Below are 16,150 nucleotides of genomic sequence, written 5' to 3'. Positions count from 1 at the left end.
ATCAGCAAACTCAACAGCTGATAAATACAAACTAATGCTTGCACATCCACAGAGTTTAGGTAAAAATGAATCTAACCATTTAACAAGACAGCATCTGGGCAGGAAATGCCTTCCATGTGCAATATTCCATTTACATGTTCAGAAAGAAGTTCTCACTAATTCACTGGCAATATGACTATATTGCACTAGTCAGCTATATTGCACTATTCAGTTACAGATGCCTTTAAGCTCTGGCAATAAAAAGGGACAAACCTCTTATGAAGAAACACTCAAATATTTATGCCTGTAAAGATAATTTATCCTGCTTTGCCAGCTTTAAGGGATGTTTCATTGCTGCTTCTTGAGATACTTCTGTATTTCTATTAAGCTAACTTTGCATTACCTTCTGGTACTAGACTATAACAGAACACGTGCTCACTGCAGTTGCTTGCTTAAAAGGAGAACCATATGCTTTGCACAAGAAAATCAGGTTATCAGTTATTCAATTATTGTAACAGGATAAAAATCAGTGAACCAGTAATATTTTTGTAACAGATAAGTATCTGACCCCAGAAACTTACACTCTCAAATTACACTTAAAGTCTCTTTCAAGAGAGAAGCCCCTATGTACCAGCATGAATATTTAATGACTTTGTTACACAGACAGGTAAAAAGGGTAGACAGTTATACAAGCAGATACATTATGAATCTTTAAAAATGGTGGCATTTTCTAAATAAATAATAATATTAATAATAATAAAAATCATTATTATTATCATCATCATCATCATCATAAATAAACTCCTGCCAAGCTTAACCAATTAAGATGTTATCTCAAAGGGAAAAAGAAACCATAATAAACTGAACAGAAACAGTACACTGAAATGTGATTATCTTGAGAATTAACATTTATACCTTTTTTATACTGAAGTAGTTCCTAATACACAGGACTGAAAATAATTAGCCTCCTTCAAATAAATTATTCTTGGATATGCAAAAGATGACATTGGATATAAATGTTACAAATAAACAACTTTAACTATGTCTGTTCTCTGAATTCCTACAGAGAGTAGAATATTCCAAATTTGAAAACCACCTTCTGCTGTTGGGATTGTTATTGGTCGAATTAATCATATGGCATTCTTTTTTAGCTGTAACCCCAGATGCTTTTGATAATACACACTTGTAAGAAATTGTACAACCAGATGATCATAGGAGTCATGTTTTAAAGAGTAACACCTCTGTTAACAAAACCCAAGCAACATAAGTAAATACATTAAGTGAGCTTGCAAGAATTTGCATCTAGATGTTGTGAATTTGTTTGAAGTTCTGACTATTTGTACTTAGAAATGCTTACAAATATTTTCTCAAACATGCTGAAACCACAAAGTAAGTTTTATCTGTTTAAATAAAAACTGCCCTTTAATTTTATAAAACAGAAAAACTTATTCTTTGTAATACATAAAATTATGGTCATATTTTACTCTCCTATAATGCAAATTTTGTCCTGAGATTCCTGTATTACATGGCTAAATCAAAACATGAAATTTCTGACATAGTTTTAAATGGACAGATGACTGATTTGGGAAGCTTCTTCTCCAATTTCAAAACATGAAAGTGAAAAAGTGGGTAAAAGTTTTAGTTCAGGTACTATCTATATCCATATAAATTAAAAAAAAAAAAAAACATAGTCCCCCTGAGGGTAAAAAGCAAACATCAGACTTCAGCACTGTAAAAAATCAGACTACAGCTCAACAGAGATGGGTAGAAGGAAGAAGTTCAAATGACAGAAAGTTTTCTACAGAAACATTTTTCACAGGAGAGAGGGTACTTCCAAGTATTTATAAACCAATTTTCCCCATTCCTGGTTTCAAGTAAGCCCATTTTTTTTCCTGTGGAACTATCAAACCAGATGTATCTCTTGCCTCATTTATGATTAATCTGCCTACGTATTCTGAAAGCAGTTCTGAGCTTTTACAGAAATGGCTGAATAACTTAAGAGGACAGAGTGGGAAGGCAAGGCAATCCAATTCAACCTCAAAAGACAAAATACTTCGTGCTTTGAAGTAAATTTCTACTCCAGCATAACAGGCTGCTTCCCTTAGACTACATTTTTTTTTTTTTTTAATTCAAAGGAATTCATGACCAACAGGGTAAGAATTTAAGAAAAGGAATATTTTGTCCAGTAAAATACAGTCACAGTGAGTTTCAAGACACAAGTTTCAGTTTAGCTAGGATTCTTCTTCCTTTGTGGTAAGTATTATTAACATGCAATAAGGTGTCCCCTCTGGGGCACAAGGTGGGGTTGAGGGGCCAGAGGGACAGTGACCAAGTGAGTGTGTGAGAAACTAGTAGGGTAAAAATTCTCATCTCATTGCTTCATAAATAAACTTTAGAGCAGCCAAGATACTTAGGCTACTTATTTTTCAAAACATCTTATAGAATTTCCATTCTGTATGAAATTTAATGGGAACATGAATTTCCTCCATGAAACAGGAATTCTAGGTTTTGGTTAGCTAATGATTATGAGGATCTTTTTATGAAATGCATTCCTAAATAAAATATTTTATGTTAACAGAAGTATTTTACTGTCACTCCTCTTAACAATTTGTCACCCAATTAATACAAAGAAATCAAAATGCAGTTTGGACTACAGCAGTAAGAGCTATTTGGTTTTTCTCCATCTCAACAGAATATAACCTGACAATGAAAACAACAGTATCCATTAGAAAAAGGACACCCCTTTTTTAGATCAATTACTGCATTTTAATTACCTCTGAACTTCCAATAAATTTAAGAGTCTATTTGTGTCTATAAGAGACAGAGGATTCCTCCACAAGAGTGTACTTAGTTGTACAGGAAAGAAGTTTATAACAGCTTCCCTGAGTTACATTAAACAAAACTACTTCTCACAGTGACTTTGGTATGACATTTGCTTATCATCAACATTTCAGAAAAATCATGCCTGCATTTTTATTGTGTGCTCACAATATTTGAATCAGCCTCCATTTCAACACCACATAAGCTACTTTTTACTGATGCCACAGAAGTCTCTAATCTATAACAGTACTAATATTTTTTTAAAAGAGAAAGAAAAAAAACCTGTCAGTCATTCTCAAATACTTCCTACTGTGTCTCCCAGGCAGGTTCCTTACAGAAAACATATTTTTGTCAAAAAAACTCATACACTTTAGATCAATGTATGCCAGAACCAACCTTCAATTTGGTTAAGGTATGCATATCTGCAATGAAATCCAGCACTTCCCCAACATACTGCCTCATGCATTCCATTGCTGCTGTTCCACACTAAAACATAAAAGAAATAAGTTTAAGTACCCAGTTTTGCTTCACCAGAATACAATTGGTCTGTCTCAAATTCTTTATTTTACTTTTTAGTTGGAATAATTAGGAATAGGTATTCTTTGATGTTCTTCCTCTCACTGTATTATGTCCTCTTATCTGATTATAATATAAGAAGATAGTCCAGCTGCTGTAATTTCTTCATGCATCATAAAATGCTCTTATCTATGACAACAATAAGAGATTAACTGATGAAACCTTCAAGAATATTCTTGTCATGTCAACCTGAAATTTATAGTGGTCCACAATCAAAGTCTTAAAAACTCAGTGAGAATTTAACAACTCCGTTTTTCAAGCAGTTGAGCATTTCTGCAATTGGAATCAATCAGTTACAATCAAAGAAAACAAAATTCAGTCACAGGCACAGATGCCCTTATTTCATATTAATCACAATGGAAAAACAGTTTAAATAACTTCAGGTATTTTATGTGTAAGCATCACTAAAATGAACATCACTGAAATGTATTATGCTTTTTCCTTTTTGCAAAAACTAATTAATATTTCTTGTATATTTCTGAAGAAAAAGCATTCAAAATACACCATCTTAATGGCACTTAAACTATGCAGTACTCCAGTTAGATCATAAAGGTATAAGCTTAATGAGAAGCCACCTGTGCCAGAGAAAAAAAACCTCAAAGGGAAAACAAAAGTATTCAATGTGGTGCTTGCTGTATTTGTGCACTACAAATTTTCATAATCCTTTTCCTAGAGCAGTGACAAGTGTGATTCTGGCCCTCAGCTAGCACAAGATGTGCCCGAGGTGCATAAAGCAGTCAATGGAACAAAGCTGTCAGATCAAATAAGGGCTTTGAATAGATCAGAGAACCCTGCAGGGAAGCTTTCTGAAGGTGATACTACCGACCCACTAGGTATCACATAAACCTCTGTTTATATGTTAATAGTCTAAGGTGAAGATAATGCTAGCTGAATTCAACAGGAACTATGGATGCCTCATTCTAAGGGGCCAATAAAAGAAATGCTTAACTTTTGAGGCTAAATGACCTCAAAATTATTAAATTAGATATCTTTTTGAAGTCACCAAAATCTACTTTATCCCAAGTCATAGGCTCAGGGCAGAACACTGCAGTTAAGTCTACAGAAGAAAACTACTGTTCTTTGAACTCTTTTTGATTACCTGCACTTTGAAGCATACAAGCTGATTATCCTATCTGAGTATACAAATGAAACATTATTAAGCCACAGCTGACTTTTAGTGGCTAAAATTTGAAAAACTGCTAGCATTCTATATTTAAACTGACCTGGGCACTCCTCATTTTTGTATGTTACCTTACTATGCCACCTTCTGGCTTTTCAAACGTTGTTCCTGTCAGTTCCGGTGACAGAATAAAAACCAGTAAAATATGGTCATTGGGAACCCTGTCAGTATATCCTCCACCCAGTTTGTGTGCACTAAGGCTTTGACCTGGGCTCTAGAATATTGACTAATAGAATTATGAAAGAGACTACACTCCAGTCTCTGAAAATAAATGCTCAGTTGCAAAAGACTTCTCTCCAACCACCTGTTCTGTTTCATGCAAGCAATAGGCAGTCTAATTTTCTGTGATTTCTTCTGAAATGATCATGTTCCTATCACCTTGTAACACCAGTGTTAGTCTATCTATTCAAAGCAAGTATAAATTAAAATATCCTAATGGGAGGAAAGGTATTAAAGATTGGCATTTAAAAAATCACGCACTTCAGAAGATACATGGGAAAGATCCTATTAAGTCATCCCTAAAGCTGACACACACATAGGGAAACAAGTTTTCCTCACTCAGCTTGTGAAGCAAACCTTGGCTAACCCTCTTCCATCTGCTTGAGTACTCAGTTACATATGTCATGGAACAGGTCAAGATCTCCCATTGTACTACTTCCTCCCATATTCACCAGGTGCATATCCAGTGCTCAGGCAATTAGGGGTACTTGTAATTTAACTACACTCATCAGCAGGATATAGATTAATGACTTAGACATTATTAGAAAAACACCATTAACTCCCTTCTTTAATCAGATAGTCTTTTGTGAGAATGGAGGCAATGACTTGTAGCTTTCCATCCTGCTACCATTTTTTGATGCATTCAGCTGGTCTGTTGCCCACTGAGACCTGCAGATCTTTGACTTGTCTTTTTGAGCACAGGCTCCACTGAAGTCAGTTACATGACTAAAGGTTACCAGTGAAAGCAAGGGAAGCAACATCAAATTCAGAACTATTCCACCATTAATAAAAAGGATGAAGCATCTCAACCTCTGCCTGTAATACACCTTGCCAATCAGAGGAGAAAAGGAGTAAAGGAAAGAGCATTAAACTGAAGCAAAGCAAGCTGAATAAGATGTATTTTTTAAAAAATCAGAACAACAGAACTAAGAAGTGGAGTTTGGTTCAGTACTTACTCCAGGCATTGAGGCAATCATCTGTTTATGTAGGATTGTTGACTCAGCTAGTTTTGTTCCAGCATCTGCACAAACAAACTAAGAAGAAATTAAAGACAAGTTATTTTTAATTATTTTTTGAGGAACCTGAAGACACTAATAATTTATTCATTATTTCATTAAAATCAATTCAGATCTCTTCTTGCTTTTCTTCATGGTAATTTGCCTTTAGAGATTTCTTTCTTTATAAACAACCTACTTAACTCACCATTATAAATGAGATAATTTTATTGAAAAAAATCTGACTTTAATGTGCTTAATTAACAGATATGCTGTGCAGAAGCAATTTGAAGAATATTGTGTAACAAATCAGACTTTCTTTATGAAAAAAAATATATTTGCTATTTCTTCCATATATCAAATGCTCCTCTTTCATTACAAAGTGAACCATTACAGAAAGATAAGGCAGGATGCCATATTCTTCACTGTGATATTATAACATGTTCACTGAAGTGATGAATTATATGAAGAGTTTTGAAGTTGACAATGTACTAGTAGGGTGCGGTATAACCTCTGTAACCACAATACTATATAAACAAGCTGTTTCTGAGAGATGGTCAGTGTCATGCTGTTACAGAAGGATATCTCTCATTGCTTTTCTTATGCTTTTATGTTACCTTTTTTCTTATTTCTTTTTGTTTCCAAATCCCTTGACCTAAAATCTCCAATGTCTACATCATTCATACATTAAACTTGCTAATGCTGTTATTTAATCATTATAAACTTCAATAATGCATTGGACACCCTGAAAATTATTTGCTTGTTCCTACAACTTCTTGTCCTAACATTATATCTGCACTTGAGCAATTTTTGTCCATAGTGATGCAATGTAGCTTTCTAAGAAAGAGCAGATAGAAAATAACTGTCAACTAAGGTCTAAGCCTAATCTTCCCTCTTATTAAAAATTAATTGATAAAATGGTACTTTCACAAACTGAGACAGATATTGACTACTATATTTTATAGTTGTCTAATGCATATATGTCAGCAGCATTCTCAGTGATTGACTGCTCTGCGTTAAAGTATTTCAAAATATCCTTTACAGCCCTAGAATTCACTCTTACACTTGCACAAGCTTTACAACAAGGTCAGGTACACTGAATCTTAGAGACTGAACAAGCAAATTCTAAAGAGACATATATAATACATATCATATATTATTTGAAGTCAATGGAAATCCTGAAGATATGTGCTGATGAAATGTGAGCAAGAGAAAATGTGAGCAAGGGAAACAAAATGCTGTGGGAAGAAGCAGTTCCTATGGAAACCCATGGAACAGCAGCATGTACATGATGGTTTTCATTTGCTAGGACAAATCAAGGAGACAGTCTTTTTGTAACCTTTATCATCCAGGACACCTATGCAAAGATTGGAGTGATCTAGTTAAAAATTCTCACTCTTTGTAAAGTGGGATAAAGTTAACTCTCATCTTAGCCTTGTCACCAGTGACACTGATGGCACTATGTAATCTGGAAAAACGTGGGTGTCCAATGTATCTTTCTAGGAACTCCTTTGTTAGTCAGCCCACGACTGCTCTATCATTAAACTAAAGTGCTCCTAGCTCTTTTGTTATCTGGAACATTTTGACAGAATCTCTGTATTCTGTGTGCACTGTCTATATAGAGTCTTGCATATAGGCTAACATGTCCATGGAGCCATGACTGCTGGAAATTAAAACCATTTCTCTTTGGTGCTGTGTTAACTCTGCTGTGGCTTTATTCATTCAAAAGCATACAATTTGAATTAATATTGTAGTGGCTTTGTGTGGTAAAGAGGTGAACCATTCCCTTCATTCTATTAGTGGCACCAGAGAAAATTTAAAAAATAAGAAACATATGCATTTTTACTGGTAGATTTCTTAAATTACAGTGGTGTTGAAGATGGGCTTAGTGGTTACTATGGTATTGCACTTCCAGAGGCTGCTGAGTGATTCAGACCACATACTACTGAGAGCTGCCAATTTGCACAGTCAATGGGAGAAGCAGTCATCATGCCTCCAGTAGGCATCTATGGCAGATGGTCTGAATACAACCCCTATTCTTCACCACTGACTGCATAAAAACAGAAGCCGGCTGTTTTGGATAGCAGGAAATATGAATCACTTCATCAGCCTCTGAAAGAGAGACATCATAAAAGACATTTATATCCACATTAGATGCTGTTGTGTAAGGTAAGAATACATCCCAAAGTGAATACAGCATATGGGAACAGTGCTAGGATGAAAGCCCAGGCAATTACCATTTTATCTTTATGAAATAAAGATACTGGAGAAGAGTTTTGCTAACTGGGTCTCTCAAGCAATTCACTCAATATGAAGGACAAGCATTAATCAGTCAAACTCCACTGCCAAAATTGACATGGCCTGCTTGCATTCACAAATGACAAATTCAGGAAGGACTAGACTAGGGGATTGTCATGCTTTGGGGTAGGACTGAACTATAGGAGTAATACAGAATAACTGCTTTTTTCTGTAATACAGGAGAAGTCAGTTCAAGTCAACAAAAACTAATGTACATGGTATCAATGTGCATCATTGCAGCTGTAAGACAGAAAGAGGTTGGTGGCTGTTAATTGACAGGGACTGAAAAAAATAAGTTTGGGTTTAATAACAATTAAAAAAATAAAAAGACAGACTTGTGTTTTTTAACTTAAATGGATTTTAAAAAACAACCTTTAACCATCAAAAGAAAAAAAACCCATGTGTTATTCTTCTCTTCCCAACTTCTTCCCCTAACGCTAATGGCATAATAATGGTTTTCAGAGTTATCCTTAACTGCTATATAATTTCATTTGTCAGTATTATTTCTCTGTCAATTGGCAATCACTTACTTACTTACTATGAGTAATGTACCAGTACTCAAAAGAAAATGGGTCCATAGTATGCTACATGAAGATTTGACCCATAATGGGAAGGGAAAGAGTGAATGAAGCGGTGATGCTGGGAGCATTATGAGGGATCTATGTAATAAACACCTCACCTGGACCTTATGAAGTCCTCTTATGCTGGGCCCCTATAATTTTAAGTTTCTAAACTTAAATTCCTAACATATCATTATCTCACTGTAAACAATGAAAGCTCACTACCTGTGATTACATTTGATGGATTTCAGCAAATTGTTTTCATGGGACAGGCTTGTGATGCCAAACTGCCACACTTGCCTTCTTGGAGGCAGAAGTTTTCACAAGTCTGTATCTTATTTCCTCATATTTTCCAATGGTAGTTTGACTAGCTTGACTCCAGAGAATGAAAGCAGCAGAAATATTGTCAATGTATTCTTTACTGGAAAACTACAGGTCAAAAGAAAATGGCCTTCAGGAACTGGAGATAAGCTCACTGCCAGAAACTGAGTTGTGACCCACGATCAACTAACAGCCTTTCCCACGCAAAACAGGATTTGAGGCTAGGAAATGAACACAAGGCAGCACAAGGGCAGCTGCCCCAACAGGACATGATATAAAACTCAATGGACTCAACCCTTATGGGTCTCCTCCCACTCAAGATATATTCTGTGATCTTCAATACATAAGCAGTGATGCACAAGTCATTATCATTATGTGAAATTTGGATTCCAAATGTAGTTTCTTAAATTTTAATATAGGAGCCTAAATGTATGCACCAATGCATGCAAATGCAACTGGATTTGGATTTCAAAAGTTCCTGCTTCTCCAGACATTGCTGGTACTTTCTGTAATCATGTTGGACTTAGATCTTCAGCCTCTGCCCAACTCCCGAACCTAGGCCAAGACAGGATCAGTATGAAAATTACATCAGAATTTCCTGTACCTGCACCAACAGCAGCAGATTCATGTCTGGTAAGGGTGACTTTAACTTGAGTGCTTGCAGCAACTCCAATATAACACAGCGTGTCAAGTAGAATTTGTCCCTTTCCTGCAACAAAAAAACACAGAATTATGAATGTCCTGAAATTTACTGACAGCCACTAGTAAACCATAAAGATACTTTTTATCTAAGTTTGAGAATAACAAAGTTACAAGAATGTACTGGTTTCTGCTGTCTTCAAAAAAAAAGGCAACATCACTATATAATCAATTTCAATATACAATCATCATTATATAATTTATATAATTCTACAGACTTAATTGAACAGACATCAATGAAGGTGATTTTTCTTTAATGTTTTATCAGACATTATATCCAAGATTTAATATTTCACACATGAAATACAGATAGATTTTATAAAATAGTTAAAAAGCCTAAGTATGCAAACATAACTTTCATTAAGTAGTCCCATAAAAAAAGAAGAAAGCAGTAAGAAATGACACAGAAGAACAAAACTGGTATAGTATTTAGCATTATTCTTTCACTGACCCTGCCAAAAACAGTCTACATTTCACCATGCTCTTTTTCTGTTATTCCCCTTTAAAAAAGAGTGCCTCCACTACAGCTGCTCAGACCATCTATTTCCACTCATTAGACTGGCAGTACTTTTCCACTTCCACAATAAAAACAGTCTTGGCTACAGCTGCTACAACAGAAACACTTTAAAACATAGGGGGAAATCAACCAGTGGAGATTAGAACACAGAAGTCCAAGAATAGAGTTGTAGGGCTGAGTCAGCAAGGAGGTACAAGAGATAAGATGGGCTTGTTATACATCTTACTTTGACATTCTCCAACTTTAGACGATAAGATAAAAACATGAAACAAATCTATAACCTGCTACTGACCACAGCAACTCAAGAATTTTGATAAGAAGGAGCACTGTGCTCTATTTCAGACAACCATTAGAGATGAAATACATTGTCTAAAAATGAGAGCATATCCAAAGTGTGTTTAAAACCTAAAACCTAGTATCCTCCGTCTTGTAAATCCCATGCACTTGCCTGCTCACTTAAGTTAAACATGTGAGAATTTCTACTCAGTCAGGGCCCCAGTTTCTCCACAAAATCTGTAAAATGGTATAATTCGTCTCTTCCTCAGAGAAGTTTTATGAGGCTAATTAGTGAGAGACTATTCGAAGGCCACCTCCAGCTGCACATAGGAGACACTGAAAGTCAGAGTGAGCTTTTGTTGCAGCAGAGCAAGCAGTCACCAGTGTTCCTCTTCAGAGAACGGATGTACTGATGTCCCCACACCACCTGCGTGGCATACTGTCAAACAAAGCTTGCAGCAACAGTGCACCTCTTCCACAGCACCCACATATTTCTGAATGAAAATAGATTTTAAATATCAGGCCTTGATTTGAGAGAAGGTGCCAAAACAACAGAATGGGATGTATTTCATGGAAGTTGTGATGCCAGTCTGTGAATCAAGAGACCGTACTTCAAGCTCATACTTTCCTCTTCAATTACACAGAGTGTGCAGACAGATAACACATTTAGATGACAGAATGGGTCCCAAACTGCAGTCCTTGTCCTTGTCTGACTATATTGCTGCAGTCTAGGCAGCTAAACTTGCAGGAAACTAACACTCTAGAATCAAATGTATTATGAAACCATTACTTGAGGGAAAAATTTTCAAAAGTCACATATTCCACATGCATGAGTGGTGCTCTGATTAAAAATATACAATATAAGAATATCCAGGAGAGGTCAGATGGGAACAAATGTCTTCAGTAAGTTATCTCCAACAAGGCCATAAGCAGAAGCAAAAAGAAGAATAAGAACAAGGCAAGCATGTATAATTTCACCAACTATTTTCAGCTCAGGGAACTTCTGAGCTCTGTGTGGTTTCTGTATAATTCAAAACTCTCTCTTCCATATAACTGTCCATTGACCGCTGGGACCCATGCCAACCTTTAGCACAAAGGGTACTTGGCAAAGAGTCACACACTGTTGAAGAATCACTTCCCTTTACTTGCTTTGACTAATTCCTATAAACTTAGTACGTTCTTTGCACTGGAAAGGAATGAAATTACTCATCCCTGTCTGGATCACTTGTGACCTTGCAGACCTCTCTCACATTCACATCAGTTGCTGCTCTTTCAGGATGAAGAGCTCTGACTTAGCTGCTCTGTATGTGGAACTCCAACTGTTTGATCATTCTTGCTATCATTACCCGAACTTGTTAAAATTCCTCAGGAAGAGTGTCCCTTCCCACCATCATATGCCTTCCCAGACTTGAGACACAGACACTACACAGTGCCACACTCAAGTCAGTTGACAATTACATCCCCCCAAAGAGTGGACAGAAGTTAACTCAAATCCAATAGCCTACACATACTGAAAAAGAAGGAAGACATAATTCTTTCAAAAGCATTCAGCTATTTTACATACCAAAAATCTATGCTATACAGGATATAACCAGGCCATAATAAACTGCTTCGTCAGAACACTGGAAAGGAAGCATAGGCTTAATGAATTCCAATTTCTTGGCTTTAGGGATAATATAATAGCTAACTGCCTCTTCCTCAAAGAAGTCTCCTGTCTCACAGTCTAAACTTTTCAAGTTCGTTAAGCACATGTGATGAAGAGAGATTGAGCAAAATCAGGCAGAATGGTTTTTTGACATCTGACCTCTTGCTTCCTGCACTGTAAATCAGGAGTGATGACATACAAGTCAATGGCCCAGAGTATCCTTTCTATCCAAGTCTACTTATTCCTATCATCCTGCTGATAAATATGTATAAACTTTATATTCTGACACAAAGCCATTGCTCCTTGAGAATAACATCCAGGGGAGCCACATGTATAAATGTGGTACCAGAAATGTCAAGAATACACTACTTCAGCCATGGTTCAGCCAAATAAACTCTCTCAAATGTCCATACATTCCTACAGAAAATGGCTTTGCAACCTTCAAATTGTGACTAACCACATGTCAATATGTAGAACAAGAAACTAGTGAAATTCTAGCACTACCTCAGGGTCAAAACTTAGTAATAAGAGTTAATTTGGATCTTTAATGGAGATTGCTATCCTCCAAGTAAGCCAGTATAAAGCAAAAATCTTTATCACTGCTGCTACTACAGTAATTAAAGATACTGAAGATTTGCCTCTTAATATTATTTTAAAAATTCAATAGGAAAATCATGTGGCATTCTGCATTTACTTAGTAAGGGACAACAGAACACTAGCAAAAGGCTACATTTAGGTTCAAGCTTCTGCAGCTGTAAGAGATAAGAAAGCCAGAAAGTGTCCATTTAAGACCTTAAGACACTTGAAAGGAAAACTAAATATAAGAAGATTACAATTCACAGAAGAGACAGTACTCTCAACTGAGAGTTCCAAAGGCACTGCAAAAAACAAATTGCTGACCTGGAACAGAAACTCAGACAAGAAAATATCAGAATGACATGAGACTTCAGGCTCCAAGACAAGAGAAACTCAGATATTCCTGCCACAGGTTATTAGGAAAACGTTGGAATAAAAAAAGATTTGGAGTGGTTGTACAACACTGATTTCTACAAAGTAGCTTACTCTCTGAAAAGACAAGAATCCTCCACAGCTTAGCTGAAAGTTGGTGTTTTGTTCCAGTCAGCACACTTAAAGTTGCAAATCAAGCAATTATATTTGAATAGTTTCAATGCTCACAAATATATTCCTCCTAAAATTCACTTCTATGTGGTCCTCTACCACAACACTCTTATTTAACCAAAAGTGATTTCCACTGTAGAGAAACACAGACATCATAACTGATTTGGTGGGGTTTTTTTCTAATAGCAGTCATTAATTTGACACTTCTAAGGCAAAACTATGGTAACCTTTCAGAAATTACAAAGATAATGTAGTGTGGAGTTCCACTAAATTAAATATTTTGTGGCTATACAATGGAGAACATTCACTAATGCTTCCATTTCTGGGTCATCAGGTTGCATTAAACTAAATCAAGAGGATTTTACCAAGCACTGTAATCCAAGCTTCCTGTGTGCAATTAAGTACTCACTATATTAATAGAACAATCAACCAGGAAGCATGCAAGAAACACGTATGGGTTTTCTAATACCATGGTATTAATTACATTTTTCTGCAACTGCAGAGCCTGAGGAAAGTGAAAAATTTCCTGTAGTTCACAATTTGCTTTAGCAGATATATGAAACACTCTGATAAGACCACAAATGCAACAGGGGTATCTTTGCTTCAGTTTTAAATGCAGCTTTTCTGTTTCAATGAAAAAAAATACTATTAGACTTCAAGTTAATATTTTACTCACTTTGCCTTGCCCAAACCCTTAACTATGGATATAACTCAAAATCATTCCAAAAGCTAGGCAACCTCTTCAGTATTCAGGATTATTCCATTGCATAAACTCTTCTCTTTCAAATGAGAAAAAAAGCTAGAATTTGCTTGCTGTCATTAAACATACTGCTAATTTCTATTTAATGCTTCAAACCATTACATTTTGTAAAAATGTTTCTTATTTTCTTGTGGTGCAGTTTCTCTGTGAGAGTGTTATTGCTTCTATCATTTCTTCTTCACTCTTTCTACAGTGGTATTTTAAGTCTTAACAAGACTCCAACAATGCATGTTCCAGTTGTACATTATCAAAACAAAAAATCATGTAGCTACTTATGACGGAATGTTTCCTGAGGATTATTTACTGTTCTGACAAATGTATCAAGGATGGAAAACTGTGTGCTTAGTGGAGAAGGCAACACTTTTGCTCACTGCCTTGACAATCTACCTAAGGGAGTATATATTACCTTAGGATCATCTGCTTTTTTGTTTGTTAAACTTCTCACTGATAGCTACAAAAATAAATCCGAGTAAAAACTGTTATTTGTACACCATAGCTTTCATTCATGAATCTTTAAAACTTTCTGGAAGTCTACATATACATATACTGTACTCCTTTTTACACAGTAACAGCCATGCATGCCAAAGGAAAATACCCAATACAGAATGAAGAGGATCTAAGATGGAAAGCTCCTAACTTGGACTCTTCCATTTTAGTTAGTTGTCTACTGCCTTCTCTCACAGCTGTGCTCTCTAAAGGCACTACCAGGAATATTTAAGTTTTTACTCACAAGTTATGTGGCTGAACTTGTGCACTAGGAAAGATAGGACAGTACAGACATTTTAAGTGATGTGTGAATACCAGGTATCTTCTCAACATGAGAAAAAAATGGCCAAGTCCCAAGATCACATCAAAATACTCTTCTGAGCAACATTTGCAGCAGGTTCCCATCATCTGTGTCTTTGAATGTAAAATTCAGCATTACTAAAAGGCACTGAACCATGATCACTACTTGATTAACCAAACTACCTTAAAACTGTTGACATGCCTGAAACTTGATGCTGATTCCATCTTTACTTCCAAACTACTTGTGGGAAGCATGACTTTGTCCTGCTTTTCACTTGTGTCTAAAGGAAGATAGAGTGTCGTTGTTACCTTTGTGAAGGCTCGGTAGCACAAACCACATAGTTCCACCAGGTAAGCCAGAGTGAAGACAGCATTCTGAATTACAAAACTTAGTAGTTTTGAAAAAGGTTCCAGAAGACTCTGCAATGACATGTGTTACAGAAATCAATAACTCGTTGCCCAAAAAAAGCAAAGAAGCATTCCAACTCTGAGGCTCCTGAATGGAACAGCATTATTTTTAGCTCAGAGGCTATCTGCCTGGGATTCACACTGTTTTAGTCAAACAGCTGTATCATATGCCTTCATGCTTCTGTCAGAAATTAGAAACAAAAAGTTAGAAAATAGTTTCACTTGTGACACAATGTTTATAAGATATTCTGTATCGTTTATGCAGGAAAACCTCACTGACTTCAGTGGAATTGTACTGAAAAACATCTAAAGAAGTTCATTACTCTTTTTTTTTTTTTTAAAGAAAAAAATAGAGGACAGAAAAAGAGAACATCAAATCTTTAAGAAGACATACATTCACACCCACACAAGAATGTAATTCTACCCTCACTTTACTGTAACCTAGATTCCAAAGCTCTTATCATTCTCCAAACGGTATTGGACTGCACAATTTTACGCTTACATATAATACTTTCCTAGCCAGGGGATATGAACACATTCATACAATTGCACAGGCTGGCTAAATCTGAGGCTATAGAATTTTGTGTTCTTGGAACTTACCCTGGTGGCACTAGTGGTAGGGATCTTCAACAAGCAAATCATGATCCTTAGACTAGAGTCTAAAGAACACTGAACATATTTGAAGGTAGAAAAGAAAAAGAAAAGAAGTTAGTACCCTTCTGTGTACATATCTTGCTTATAGTGATAGCGACTGTGACTAACTTACAAGTGAAGTCTGAAAAATTATCCCTGATGATTTTTAATTACTTTCTCTAAACTGGCTTATTCTTGTGCACAATAATATCCCAGTCATACCCCTTCAGTGGTAACATACCACAGCATGGGTGTACACCATCTACCTTATTCTGTATTTCTGTGCTTGTCCTGGACTATGATATTTTCCCTCATATCTCAAGACATCAAGACCTGTAACACTGAAATATGCCCTGGCA

The 16,150-nt window shown here is 36.0% G+C and overlaps 1 protein-coding gene across 6 annotated transcripts in view; it reads right to left on the bottom strand.

Moving 5' to 3' along the window:
- UNC79 (unc-79 subunit of NALCN channel complex) overlaps positions 1–16,150 on the bottom strand; it is a 105,929-nt gene that overhangs the window by 11,275 nt on the left and 78,504 nt on the right. For all 6 annotated transcript variants that reach the window (XM_088058197.1, XM_088058199.1, XM_088058200.1 and 3 more), the window contains 5 exons: positions 15,759–15,827; positions 15,060–15,170; positions 9,553–9,657; positions 5,731–5,808; positions 3,196–3,285 (listed from right to left, as the gene is read on the bottom strand). In XM_088058197.1, the coding sequence (XP_087914323.1) occupies positions 3,196–3,285; positions 5,731–5,808; positions 9,553–9,657; positions 15,060–15,170; positions 15,759–15,827 (453 nt within the window). The remainder of the gene's footprint in view (positions 1–3,195; positions 3,286–5,730; positions 5,809–9,552; positions 9,658–15,059; positions 15,171–15,758; positions 15,828–16,150) is intronic.

Source organism: Pseudopodoces humilis, chromosome 7, assembly GCF_049639895.1.
Source record: "Pseudopodoces humilis isolate 2021_Gansu_Grassland_sample_001 chromosome 7, ASM4963989v1, whole genome shotgun sequence".
Lineage (NCBI taxonomy): Eukaryota > Metazoa > Chordata > Aves > Passeriformes > Paridae > Pseudopodoces > Pseudopodoces humilis.
This window is presented reverse-complemented; position numbering and strand designations above follow the sequence as displayed.